Source organism: Chionomys nivalis, chromosome 7 (assembly GCF_950005125.1).
Source record: "Chionomys nivalis chromosome 7, mChiNiv1.1, whole genome shotgun sequence".
Classification (NCBI taxonomy): domain Eukaryota; kingdom Metazoa; phylum Chordata; class Mammalia; order Rodentia; family Cricetidae; genus Chionomys; species Chionomys nivalis.
The window spans coordinates 90896516-90911129 of NC_080092.1; the positions used below are offsets into that span (position 1 = coordinate 90896516).

At 41.7% G+C, this 14614-nt stretch overlaps 1 protein-coding gene across 3 annotated transcripts in view; it reads left to right on the top strand.

Annotated features, from left to right (window-relative positions):
• The window catches only part of Map2k6 (mitogen-activated protein kinase kinase 6), a 127895-nt gene extending 114480 nt beyond the window's left edge, over positions 1–13415 (top strand). For all 3 annotated transcript variants that reach the window (XM_057774191.1, XM_057774192.1, XM_057774193.1), the window contains 2 exons: positions 6825–6870; positions 12520–13415. In XM_057774191.1, coding sequence (XP_057630174.1) covers positions 6825–6870; positions 12520–12597 — 124 coding nt within the window. In that variant the 3' untranslated portion in view covers positions 12598–13415. The remainder of the gene's footprint in view (positions 1–6824; positions 6871–12519) is intronic.
• Positions 13416–14614: the final 1199 nt, after the last annotated feature.

Below are 14614 nucleotides of genomic sequence, written 5' to 3' on the forward strand. Positions count from 1 at the left end.
GTTGTGAGCCACCATGTGGGTCTTGGGAAATGAACCTGGGTCCTCATACATACACAAAACCCTACAGGCATGCACACACACACACTAACACACTTGCACTCATCCCATTTCTCCAAAATTAAAATTCTGATTCCTCATATGATGGGGCCCCCTTTTTCCTGAATGGTTTTGCTCACTTGACATGATCTCTGGTTCCATCTATTCTCCTGCAAATGTCAGAGTTTTAGGTTTCTTTGTAGATAAAGACATTTCTACCACACCCACCCACCCACACCTACACACTTATTCTTTTTCCATCCATCTGGATAGTGGAAGTCTAGGCTATTGGACCTTTCAGTTTTTGTGATTGAGTGATGATATGCTTAGTTGGGAAACATTTGTAATGGGACATAGAGTTCTAAGTGTTTGCCTGGGAAGCGGGTAGTGGAGGTGACAGAGCTGGGTCCTATGGTGATTCTAGTTTTAGATTCGTACCAAACCTCCATTGTCATTTCCAAAGTAGCTGCACAAGTTTACCCGCAGCAGTGAACAAAGGCTCCTCTTTTCCTGCACCTTTTCCATCATTTCTTCTATTTGCTTTCTTTTTTTAAGCGTTATTTTGTTTGGAACTTTCATCCATATATACAGACTGTATTTTTATCATATCTGTCCACCACTACCTCCCTCCAGCTTCCCTTACTGCTACCACCTTGTCTGCCTCCCAACTTCCTGTCCTCCTCTTAAATGATTATTAAGAATCCCTGAAGTCCAATTAGCACTACAAGTCCTCCGAGGAGAATGGCTCTCCCTCCCCAAGCAACCATCAACAACACAGGATGGGGGTCTCCAGGGACCTCTCCCCATCCATTCTGGAATTTTGGTGGACTTGATCTTCTGCGGAGGGGTGGTCCTTCTTTCGTAGTAACAGCTGTCGTAAGTTGATGTGTGCAAAGCTATGTTGTGTGCAGAACTCAGCATCTTACCGCCCTTCGCCGCACCCTCTGGCTTGTACATTCTTTCTGCGCCCTTTCTTTTATTGGCAATAGCTATCATATCTAAAAGGAGATAGACTCTCAGAGCACTCTTAATTTGAAGTTCTGGGATAGCCAAGGATATTGAAAATGTTTTCAAGTATTTATTGTCATTTGCCTTTCTTTTGAGAATCATCTGTGTAGTCCATTAGCCTGTTGATTGATTGGAAGATTTTTTTATTGGGGTGTTCAAAACTTGCCATTATGCAGTATAGGTAGTAAATCCTCATCTGGGGTGTACATGGCTTTTCTCCTGTTTTGTTGATTGTCTTTTTACTCTGATGGTCGTTTCTTTGGCTGCAAAGGAACTTTAATTTCATGTCCTCCCACTAGTCACTTCTTGGGATTATTTTCTGTGGTACTGGAGTCCTTTTCAAAGTTCTCGCCTGTGTCAGCACCTCGAAGTATTTCAGAGGAAAACAGAGAAACACCAATTCTTAGAAATACTTCTTTTATGTATTTATTTCAAAACAGCAGAGCAGATGGCTGCTCCTTTTCCCCAGTGTGTTTTTGCCACTGAGATTTAAAGACTCCTCAGGTGGGTAGTACTGACCTGTATTAGTTGCTTTTCTATTGCTGTGACAACACACCACTCAAGGAAATTTCTGGAAGAAAGAGGTTGTGGTTTCAGAGGGATAAATCTATCATGGCAAGAAGGCGTGGCAGCAAACAGTAGGCATGGTGGCTGGAGCAACAGCCGAGGGCTCACATCTTGAACCTCAAGCAGAATGCAGAGAGTGAACAGGGAGTAGGGCAAGAGCTTTTCATTTCATTTCATTTTATTTTATTCATTTTACATACCAACCACAGTTTCCCCTCTCTCTTCCCCGCCACTTCCTCTCCACTCCTCCGAGAGGGTATGGCCTCCCATAGAAAGTCAATAACAGCTGGCATATCAAGTTAAGGCAGGACCAACTCCTCTCCCCCCCCCCCCCACACACACATCAAGACCAAGCAAGGCATCCCTGCATAGGGAATGGGCTCCAAAAAGCCAGTTCATGCTCCAGGGATAGATCCTGGTCTCACTGCCAGGGTCTCCTTAGATAGACCGAGCCATGTAACTGTTATCCACATTCAGAGGGCCTAGTTCAGTCATAGGGTGAGATCTTGAAGCTCTCAAAGCCAGTCAGTCCCCAGTGACATACTTCCTCCAGCAAGGCCACACCTTCTGAACTGCTCCCAACAGTGAACGGTGTCACCGAATGAGGCCCAAGTATTCAAATGCCTGAGACTATGGGGAGCAGTTCTCATTCAAGCCACCACATGGCAAAACAAGCCTTGTTTTTGGATGCTGAATTCTAATAGGAAATCCTTATAGTCTAGCCTTGTAGAAGGTTTAATATAAGAGTTTATCAAAAGTGGGATCTTAGCAGATGGAGAATATATGTGTATATACAAAATGTACACACACATTTATATGTATATATATATTAAGGACCATACACACATACATATATGGTTCATACCTATGTTTTGTGTTGTGTGCATATATATTGTATACACACACACACACATATATAGTGAATGGATTTGAGTGTATATAGTTGTTCATGCATGTGTATTGTGTATGTTTTTGTGTGTATGTAGGTATTATGTGTACGTGTGAAGGGGTCGAGGTCAGCTGCAGGTGTCGTTTCTTGGGTATGATCCACCTTATTTTTTGATACACGGTGTCTCATTCAGCTTGGCTGGCTGGCCACGAAGCCCAAGGATCTTCCTATCTTTACCTCCTCAGTGCTCAAATTAGAAGTGTGAGCTACTGTTCTTGGCTTTTTCTGTGGGTTTTGGGGATCACACTGGGTCTGTATGCTCACAGGGTTAGCACTTTCTTTACGGAACCATTTCTCTGGCCTAGCAGCTTGGCAGTTTTCACTAGAACCTCTTTGTAAGTGTTCACACAAGAAACTGAATAGAAGCAAGCTGCCTGCTGCCACAATGGTTCCTCCAGACCTACTTTGGAGTCTCGGTACCCAGCTGAAGAGCAAGCCCATTGCCATACTCAAGTGTGTTAGAGGCCTTTCCAGATGTCCAGATGTCAATACTGTTTGACTCAGGAGTTAGAATGAAAGAGTCAATTAAACACAATTTGCTTGTTCAGAAAAGGGCAGTGAAAGAGGCAGTAGATTTTATTTATTTGTCTTTTGACAAATGTATGGCTTCAGAGGCACGCTGTGTTTTTATTCTGTGGACGCACCAAATAGCCCTTCTTGGAAATGATCAGGGGGAGTTCAAATAGGCAGAAAACCTCTGGTCAGCATAAACTTCAAGCCAGCAATTCTCGAGACAGCACGGATCTGTTTTGTAGTGTGTCAGCCATGGTCAGGACCCTGTGTTGTGGCATTTGGAAGAGGAATTAGAGACGTTAGCTAATTGCACACTTGAAAATGACAAGCCACTCGAACATTCAAAAGTCAGACTTCGATCCAAGAAGAAAGTGGTGTGCCTTTGAACACCGAGGTTGTTATTTTATACGGAATTTCAAACGTTTCCTATTAAACATGGAAAATTTGCTTCCGCCCCAACTTTATCTTGGGTATTTTTTACTATTCTTAGTGCCATGTTTGAAGTGTTTTTGATTTAAAAGATGGAGAGAATAGGTTAGATGTGTTATACTAATTCAATGAACGGTCTTTCTTTCCCTCCATTTTTCCCTCCCTTTCTCCCTTCTCCTGCTATTATTTCTTCTTCTGTAGATAGGGTTTTACTGTATGCACTAGACTGTCCTAAAAGTCCCCCTGTAGCCCAGGCTGGCCTTGATTCTATAATCCTTCTGCTTCAGTCTCCTGAGTGCTGGAATTACAGGCATTATTACTAGGGCCAGCTACTGTGTAAGTCCTTCTTATTACAACTCTATAGTTGGGGATAAACTTTCCTTTCTGACCAGGGGCCGTAAGTCAAGAAGTAGCTATTGGGTAATTGGCCAACAGCCTCTGAGGTTTGAGAGAAATCTTAACGCATTCTCACTGATCAACTCTGGTGACTTTTTCCAATTTCAAAAATACAGATTAAAACAAGACAGAAAATTTTGTAAACTGTTATGGAGGATAAAAATGTCCTGTCTCAAGGTCACTTTTACTTTAAACTTGAAAGCCTCAGGGATGAGGCTATATAGCCTGGTGGTAGAGTACTTTCCTAGTCTGTGCAAGGTCTGGGGTTCTCTCTTCATTGTCACAATGACAAGAACATAAAAAAAAATAATAAAAAAAGAGGAACTTTTAAAGTCTTTAGACCAACTGGAAGATCTCTGGTTGCTCCAAGAGCCTATTATTTTAACATATCAAGATCAAGATGTTTCTCTTAGCTAACCATTCCCTTAGTTCTACGATTGAGTAAAAAGTTAGTCATGGGAAGGTAGAACATAAAAGTGTTCCAGATTTAATTTACTTTAAACATTTTCATTCCCTTCCCCCCTCTCTCTCCCTCCCTCCCTCCCTCCCTCCTCTCTCTCCCTCCCTCCCTCCCTCCTCTCTTTCCCTTCCCCTCCCTCCCTCCCTCCCTCCCTCCCTCCCTCCCTCCCTCCCTCCCTCCCTCCTTCCTTCTTTCCTTTCCTTCTGTTGGGTATAAGCAGCCATGGCATACATATGGAGGTCAGAGGGTAACATCTGGGAGTCCGTTCTCTCCTCCTACTGTGTGGGTTCCAGGAATAAAACTCAGGTTGCCAGTCTTGGCAGTCAATGCCTTTACCCAGTTGAACCATTTTGTTGGCCCCTCAGATTTCATATTTAATCATTTGAATATTGAGTGTAGTTTTAATGTTGTGTTTATGTTTCTTTTTTATTGATTTAATAAGTAAAGTCAATTAACCAATGAAGAAGAATTTCTAGGTTTAGATTTGTGTTGAACAATAGCTGGATATTTGGAGTTCCTGTATAATAAAAATAATCTAGGCTCTGTGTGCAAGGCAGTAATGCCCAGAGGGCAGTTCAGCTAATACTTGAATTTAGACAATTTTAGTTTCTCAGAAGACAGAGGAGAGAGATAGAAGGTTTTCGTGATGAGAATATAAGCAGATAGCATATGAAACAACTGGAGATGATTCTTCTAAATGAGTTCCATTTTAGAGAAGGAAATAGGTAACTGAAAAAAAAATAAAGAGGGCCACCCAATGACACATAGTCCAGTCCAAGGATTCTTGACCTCTTGATGTCTGCACCCAAGGGCATTTTTAAATGAATTATCTTTGTTATGGGAGATAGGCTTATTCATTGAAGACTGCTTAGCAACATCCTTGGCCTCTGTCAGATGCTTGCAGCAACAGCACTGCCGATGAGTTGCAACAACCAAAAATGCCTCCAGACATAGAGAGATGTTCCCTGGGGTGGAGGTACAGGCTCACCACCATTGGGAACCACCAATGTTGACTCTAGGATATAGGTGTATGCAGAGCCAGGAGTGGGTTAAAAACTCATTCATTTCACCCAGGCACACATTCTCATCCCAGTCCCACGCTGACAGTTGATAATTCTTCTTTCTGATGTGCTCTATTTTTATCCCCAGTTGAGATGAACTTTCTCTCATAGGTTGTCTGGTCCCTGAGGTCACTAGGTCCTAGGTGTGCCCTCAGTTCCAGGTTGCAACTTCTGTCCTCACCTCTACCTGTACCCTGTCTCAGGTTCCCTGGCTTCTACCCACAGCATTGCCTGGAATAAACTGGTAGGCTGCTTTTAAGTTGTTTTGGTTCAAAAAGCTTCCTCTCATTTTAATTTTTAAAAAGAATTTCGTTTTGCTTAAAACTGTGTGGTTCCAAGTCTCCCAATGACGTCACCCTCCCACAGATCTGTCCTTTGCTTCCCTCGCGGTGATTAGCTTCTGTGGGTGCAGCAGAGCTCGTGCTATGTGTGCAAGACCTCTCTTGCTCACAGGGACCCCTCAGCACAAATCCTAGCAACCTAATACACTGTCACATTGTGCTTCTTCAACTTTATTGACAACTTTTTTTTCATTCGCGTATGATTTTATGGCCCAGTGGCTACAGAGTACTGAGGTTATTTTGCACCCCCTCATTTCCAAGGCCGTCCTTTTCTCCATTCTATAACCTGGAACTCTAACGTGAAGTAAACCGTTGCTTTTCTTTTTCCATTTTAGAGCCAGGGGTGGAGAGAGAATAGGGGTGGGTTGAGGACAGGGGTGATGGGTTTGGTCTCTTTCATGTTGCAGTTTTATGAGGATTGCCTCTGGTATCAAATGTTATTAAATGTCTGGGTATTCAGAGAACCGAGCGACCACTAGACAGTACTGCAGAACCACAAAATATTTCTAAGAATAATTGCTAATTTGATGACTGAATATGCCTTCCTTTCTTATCCACCAAGACACAGTGAACAAGGCGTACTACCTCAGTTGAATTCAGGTTCGTGGTTTCTGTCCCAGGGAGGATGGGGTAGGAGCGTGTAAAAGCCAGCCATGTATGGAAGGGGAAAAGGGAGGCTGATGCAGTGAAGGCAGTGAAGGGGTGCAGAGCACAGAGTGTCCTGTGAGAAGCGTTTGCTGGTTCTTTCCCGGGAGGCGGGATCAGAAGCTACCCTGAAGGAAAGTACATGTAGGTTTGGAAAGGCGATGGCTCTAGATCAGAACAGTTGGACGGAATGGCGCTCATGGTTGAATTAAAGGAAAATAAACACACCCCAACACTCCACTTCCACACTTACTCATCTAAGCCCACAGTGGTTTAAAACATAGTTTCTGAGAAGTCGAGATAGGAAACCTGTTTTCTCTGCATAAAAAAAAAAGTTATGGTCAGTCTTACACTGGTTCTTAAATCCTAACAGTGAAAAATGGTTTCTATATTTTTAATGTGATTTTTTTTTCTTTAAGCTTGAAGAAAAATTCCAAAGAACGGCCCACATATCCAGAGCTTATGGTGAGTGTGAACACTTTGGTGTGTGTTAACTACCTACCTACCTGACTGACTAACTAACTAACTAACTAACTATGAAGTAGTCATGACTAAGATGATGAGTAGATCATCAAGTAGGACGAGTTGATCCCATTAAGAGATGATTGATTCCCAGGAACTGGACTAAAGAAACAGTGAAGGGCCCTTCTCATTGGGTTTTGTTCTTTAAAAATATTCTATTTATTTTATGTGCATGCATTTGTATATTTGTAGGTATTGATTGTCACAGTGCACATGACGTCAGAGGACAACTTGCTGGAGTCAGTTCTTTCTACCATGTGGGTACTGGGAATTGAACTCAGGCCGTCAGGCTTGGCCGCAAGTGCTTTTCCTTGCTGAACCATCTTGCTGATTTATGCTCATCTTTCTTTTTTCTTTCTTTCTTTCTTTCTTTCTTTCTTTCTTTCTTTCTTTCTTTCTTTCTTTCTTTCTCTCTCTCTCTCTGTCTCTCTCTCTCTTTCTTTTTTCTTTTGATATAAACTCAGACTATATCATCATTCCCAGTGCTGTTCTTCACGTGGGTAAACCTGGAAAACACTTATGTCCATAATATTTACGTTTTCAAATTTGGAAGATTCCCACGATAAATGTATTGGACATATGAGTTCAGAGACGTCCGTGAGGTAACTTACCAGCTATGTGGCCCATCAAGTTTTCAGAACAAACTGTGGGCAAATTAGATGAATTTCTTTCTCCTTACCTTTTGCTCTTTTTATTTTGACGGAAAGAGGTAAAATGCCTGCCTCTGTATTTACTGTTTGTCCCATCAGTAAAACACGGGTGAAAACAAAACCCCAGTCCTGTTGCTCTATGTAGTATTTCTATTTCAATACATCTTGAGTGTGTGATGAATACACTTGGGAGAGAAATACAAAATTTAGGCTCTATGTGAATTTGTGTTTACCACCTTCCCTCAAGATCTATCCTGATGACTAAGGTTTGAATCTTAGCACTGGGAGGGAGATGTTCTAGTTTCATTTCTGATGCTGTGATAAGCTATACCAACAAAGAGCAACGTAGGAGAGGAAGGGTATATTTTAGTTCACGGTTCTCAACTATTCCACCACTGCCAGGAAGTCAGAACAGCACTAGGTTAAGGCTCAATCTTCATATCCCACTCATGGTTAAGAGCAGAGACTAAAGTAAGTACAAGTTGTCTGCCTGTTTGCATTTAGCTTGACTTTACTGCTCTGAAAACACTGCCTAGGACCCTCTGCCTAGGGAGTAGTGGCGCCCACAGTAAACTGGATCTTCTCATAGAACGAACTCAATTTAGGCAGTCTCTCACAGACTTGCACACAGGCCAACCCAAGGCAGATAATTCCTCATTGAGATTCTCTTCTCAGATGGTTTTGGGTTAGGCCAAGTTGGCAGTTAATTGGTAGCCATCATAGGAGAATTATGATGTTGTCCAATTCCACGAGATGGAAGAACAAATTTGATTGAGATCTTTTATTAGTGGGCCTGCTAGCAGCTGTCACAAGGTGCGTTCTTCCATCCTCTGTACAACCTCACCATCCGATCAGCTGAGTGCATGGAGGAGCACAGGCTCCTGTATCTCTTTTTGAATGGTGGATTGAGGTAGCTGAGGCACAGAGAAAGAGCCATTTGGGAATATCCGTAAGGGTCATAGCAGAGAGGATGGAGATAGTTTAGAGGTTGAGCTCTGCAGCTCCAGCTCTGGAGAGGTTGATGTCAACTTCAGGCCATTGTGGGTACGATACTCACGTGAACATTCTGCCTCCCCGTACACATAGCCACATAATTAAAAATAAGGTATTGGAAAAAAAATGTTATGAAAGGTGACCTGTGTGATCATCTCAGGTATGCATTGCTTCAGGTCTCGGTGTTAGCTTTGGTTTATTTACACTGAACCATACTCTGATTGGAAGAAGTAGAATCAGGTCAACTCCTTGGGCTTCCATTGTCCACCCTCAAAAGAGCAGTGTCCAGTAGTCAACCCTCAACAGCTTTATAAAAACAGACATGTGATATTTGAGCATTAAGTTGAATGTTTGTTCTGGGGTTATTATTTTATAAAATCAATTAATTAAAGGCCTTTCCCAGGCCTGACTGTCAGGAAAAGATAATTCTGCATGAAGTGTGATAGACAGGGAGAATTTCCTGTAGAATTCTATGGAACTTCAAATCCCGATGTCTCTGCATTGTAACTCATTTCTAATATGAGAACATTTTCTCTATAATTCAGCTATTTACAGTGCAGAACATTTCTTTTTTTATCTAAGTGGCCTCTTATCAAAAAATTTCATCAGAAAACATTTGAGGAAAAAAGTATTTCCTATACATCAGCATCTGGTGGTGATGTCTACCTTCCCGCTACAACCTAACAAACACTGAGGGGGGGGTTGGCATGTCTACTAATATAAGATTGTGTGGGCAACATCCCCCTTTAAGGCATTAGTCTTTGTGGTACTGGAAATAGACGTGCCTTTTAAGACCATAACTGTTCCCTGCTTTCCTGTGGAATTGAGGTTTTTAAATGGAAACTCTGAGTCGGAACTCCCTGACTTCAGCACTAAGCAACACGTGTTGGGAGGCTATTGTTTCAATTTTAGGAATTTGTAAAGATATACGAAGGAAAAAAAAAGATCATTTTTTCCCTAATAAAGGAATATTGTTATCAAGACTCCAACTCAGATATGTACTTCTTACAGAATCCCCAAGAGTTTTCACCCTAATTCAGATTGAGGGCTAGACATGCGTCAAGTCCATCTGATTTGCACATCTATTTGGACTTCTGCTTTGTAGCATTTGATTTCTACAGCAGATATCACCCAGTTCTTCTTTTTTGGTAAAAAGTCTTTAGATTTAATATTTTAGGTTAGCCTTGCAGTTGATGTTACAATGAATGAACTAAGCTGAAAACAGTCATATTCAACCCATGAAAGCAAAAAGAGCATGTGCTGTGTTTCAATAAAACTTTATTTAAAAGTCAGAAACTATATTAGTAACTTCTCTATTTCTGTGATAAAGCACCATGACCAAGTCAACTTAGAGAAAGAAGGGTTTATTTGGGCAGATACTTCCAGAAGGGTAGAGCCCTTGATGACGGAGCAAACAAAGGTGTGGAAAGCTAAAGTCACATCTTGAACTTCAAGCAGGAAGCAGAGAGAGCCAACTGGGAATGGCATGAGTCTTTGAAACATCAAGGCTGCCCCACTGACACACTTCCTCCAGCAAGGTCATGCCTCCTAAATCTATGGCAACAGCATCACCATCTTAAGACCAAGTATTTAAGCATCTGTGCTTATGGGAGACATTTCTCATTCAAATCCCTGCAGACAGGGAGTTAAATTTGGATTATGGGTTGTAGTTTGACTACTCCTGCCTTAAATGTTTACCTCCAGAAATAGTAAACAGGCTGCTTAGATGATATCCTGGTGAAGTGATTGTCTTCTTCAAATGTCTGAGAAAATTATTGACTCGAATTGCAACGTAAACAAGGATAACTGAGCCTACAATCCTGAAGGTTGTGGTGTATACCTGGGATGTTTTGGAGGCCTAATAGTGATTGTGGCTTGCTTCTCTGATTTTGGCAGCATGTTCAAGAATCTCCTTGCTTTTTCATGGCACTGTAGGAATCCTAACTATTACAGAGTCCTCTCTCTTCAGACTTGGCCCTTTTGGAGGGGGGACTTGAACTGGGGCTGTAGCCTGGAGATTGTTTTAAGACCCCATTTAGCCATTTTCTTGTTGCTGCCTTTTCTATCCTTAGTCTTTTCATTGCTTAGAGAAGGAATCAAGTTCTCAACACTCCTCAACTGCTAAGCCCCACACAAGGCTACGCACACCTTCCCTGTTGATTGGCTTGCCTGCTTGCTTTCTCACCCCTTGCCTCATGGCCCTCACAGTATTTTCTTACTCTGGGATAAACGAAAAGATACCTAAAGAATTTGTTTTTAATTAAAGGTTTCAGATGATATGATTTCTTTCATTCATGGACTCAAGCTCCATGGACTGAGCTAGTAACAGCAGAATAGGAGTCAAGGTGGGGCTGACAGCACGGGAATCAGTCATCAAGGCAAACTGAGGTTTGGCATGTTCTGTTTTGATAGTCCAAAGCTTTTTAAGCACATTAAAAGATCCCCAAATGTCAAGAGGATGTGGGAAAGCTGATAGGTATAATGGTTAAAATAAAACAACAAAAACAGAACCGTGGTAAGTGTGCCATGTAAGTGGTCAGTAATTGAAAGTGGTGTCACTGGCTGGCAGATGGGGGAACTCGGAATGAAGGGCCTTGAATCTAGAGCTTCGTACTGGGTGTAAGGCTCTGAGCCAGCACCCAGCCCATATCCTCTAATGGACAAAAACAGAAGATCTTTCCATGTTCTGAGTCACAGCGCTCAAAAGTGACCACCTACTTTCTTTGGGTTTTATTTCTTTGTTCCTTCCCCCATGGCATTTTTCCTAAAACTTGCATGGGTGGGCATTCAGTTCTCCACAAAGCTGACTCATGCAGCCTTCTACTGTCAGGTTTCAAACAAATATAATTAGAAAACCTACTGCTAGGCAGAATGGAGGTTGCAAACTGAACCCCTCATCAGGGAAACAGTGAGTCATCTCATGTCTGCATGAGAAAACACTCATGTTGATCCATTCAAACTAGAGTACTTACTCCCAGACTGTTGGAGACCTGGGCCTGGTGGGGAAGGTGGAGGGGTGTGTGGTGTTGGTACCTGAAGGAATTGTCCTTTTGAGTTTGTTTGCTTAGTTTCTGTTCCCACTAGAAGAACTGATGAATATGATATAATGTATGTCTCTCCAACTAAAGATTGGAGGATTGTTCTGTACACAAAAAAAATAGCTTAATCATCTGACTTGCCTTGAAATGTGTGCGCTCTTGCATCTTGCCTTACCTTTTCTCCACAAAGTGTAAGATTCAATGTTGTAGTTTTCTCTCTTTAAGTTGACTTAATCTGAGTTGTATACAAAGAAGTTTCCTTTCCTTTTTTTATTCAGTCTTTAATCTCTGAGTTGAATTTTCTCTGAACATACCAGTAGTCCGTCAGTCAGTCTGTGTTATTCTGTGAGTGAATCAAACCCCTCAAGACTGATGCAATGGAGCTCTTAGCTGTGGGTGTGGCCTTGGAAAATGGCCTTAGGTGTTTTAGTTCAAACAAGTTTTCCAATGTCAAGGGCACAGATGTTTTCTTTGCTCACAGTACTGTTCAGCAACATTGATATCTTGTTCTACTACCCTGTTCTTATTCCCTTAAAGTGGAAGAATCTAAGTCTGTTGAAGTTTTAATCATTTTGCTACTGCAGCTGTCAAAAATGACTTGGAAGAGATGGTCTTATCCAATCTTTGTATTTCTGTATGAATGGAACTATGTAGCATACTTGCATAGGTTATTTAAACCAATAGATTATTTGTATTAGAAGCCTAGATGCATCAAAATTAGAAATAGCAAAGAGATAACTTTAAGATATGCTCATCAATAGATATGCGCTTGATTTTACAAAAGATATCAAAAATCCAACTTGCCTCAATAGAGATATTAACCTATTTATTAAGCAAATAGATTAACTTGCTAATTTTGTACATTATCAATGTCAAGTATTAATGCCATGCATTTTTCTTTTCTTTTCCAGCAACACCCATTTTTCACCCTACACGAATCCAAAGCGACAGATGTGGCATCTTTTGTAAAACTGATACTTGGGGACTAAAAAGCCATGGACTTAACTGGTTGATCCTACTGTGGATTGGTGGGCTTACAGGGTGAAGTGAGTTCATTACTGCGCCAAAAAGAAAGTCATCTTGAGATCATTGAACCCTGCCTTTCTGAGGGTTTTCTCTCCCTAATTTTTCTTTTTCTTCTCCAAAGGGGGCCTTGGAATCTCTAGTATAGAATGAACTCTCTAGATGGATGAAATATGATAAAGGCTTAGGACTTGAAAAGGTGATTAAATATTTAATGACGAGTCATACGAGTCCTCAAGCTTCTCAGATTTCTCGTGTTCTTTACAAAATGAGTGCATTGGCCCTGGTAACAAGGTGCTACAGTAGTGATGAAATTGTAAAGTAGATTTGTAGTGTATCCCACTTATTATTTTAATATTTATGTTTCAGTGCTTGGTTGGAAATATTCCATTTTATGCAAGAAGGGAGATACAGAAGCAAGGCTGACTTGGCAATATTTATAGGGCTTTTATTTTTCAAGTTCAATCATGTCTGTGGTCCAGAGGAAGTTATTTAATATGCATCTTTAAAGAATATTATAAAAATCTCAAACAAAGGGATTCTTCCTGTGCAGTGTGGTTTGCAGCTGTCGTGGCCACTGCGCCAAAAGTTCAACTCAATCCTGGGTAACCACTGCATCTTTTGAAGAATTGTCAAAGTGTCTTGATCATATCCCAACCCCGAACTTTGGAAAACATGAAAGTCACTTGTATCATGGCTCGAAGAGTAAAAAACAAAGCAAAACAATGGTTCTCTTCAAATTTGTTGTATAGTTTTAGTGGAAAATGAAAATCATGGAAAATGGTGTGCTTTTTATCTTGACTTATCTTTCTCTCTCTCTCTGTGCATATGTGTGTGTTTGTGTGCGTGCACATGTGTGTTTGTGTGTTCATTTGTTAAGCCAAGTCCTATCAAGTAGATTCTAGGAACACCACTATTAGAAGGATACCAGTCAGTCATGAGAGGAGATTTGAGAACTCAGAGAGAAAGGAAGCTTTCTGATCTTGAGTCTCCTCCATGGATGAGCCGCCGGGCCCGGCCTTTGTAACTCATGAGCTACCCTGCTTTGCTTGCTTTCACAAGCCATACAGAAGCCTTATTATGAGATGGGCTGTGGGAGAAGAAGAGGAAAGGCAGCGGTCCTTCAGAATACGGCCTCAGAACAGACTGCCAAGCTGTCATAGATTCAGGCCATGCAGATGTTTCTATAGCACCACGGAGGGGCCAGCTCCACTTTCAAATTCTCGCAGACTGACTAAACAACCGACTCTTCCCTTGTGGTTAAAGACACCATGCATTCTCTAGGTTAAGCTTCTGTGGCTTTCTAGGGTTAAGAAGTTTTATGAGTGGCAGGAAAAAGATAGGCTTTTGCTAAATAATGAGGGGCCATTGCTTTGGGACACAGTATTAATACAAAGACACTATTAGAATATGAAAACAACATGTTGATAAAAAGGAAAAAAAGAAAAAATATGCTTTTTTCCCCCTTTCCCTGACCTCTTGGAATCCTCCTCCCCTTCCCCTCTAGATTTGGAAGCATAAACAGTTGAGTTCTCACTGTATTTTTTGCATCTTCGAGATTCTTGCACAAGGCTCTTGCTTAGCGTGAGTGTGCCCGACACTTCCGCATCTCTTTTGTATTCTGCTGGAAGGCAGACCCACTGTCAGCGCTGGGGAGATGGCTGCCAGTAAGCACTTGCCTCTCAGATTTCTGGAACCTACAGAAGCCTGGCATGGTGGCCCAGCCGAGAATGTGACATAGGTGGAAACGGGCAAATCTCTGGAAGTCTGTGACTCAGTGAGCCTGGGTTACATGCTGAGATTCCAGATCAGTGAGAGACCCTGTCTCTCACAAAAGGTGGAATACACCTGAGGAGAGATAACTGAGTCTGTTCTCTGGCCTTCACAAGTGTGTTGTACACAGGCACATTCTCTGCATCCCTTCAGACACTCACCACACACCATATTACCCCACTCCCTGATACCTGTTTGACTAAGCACAGT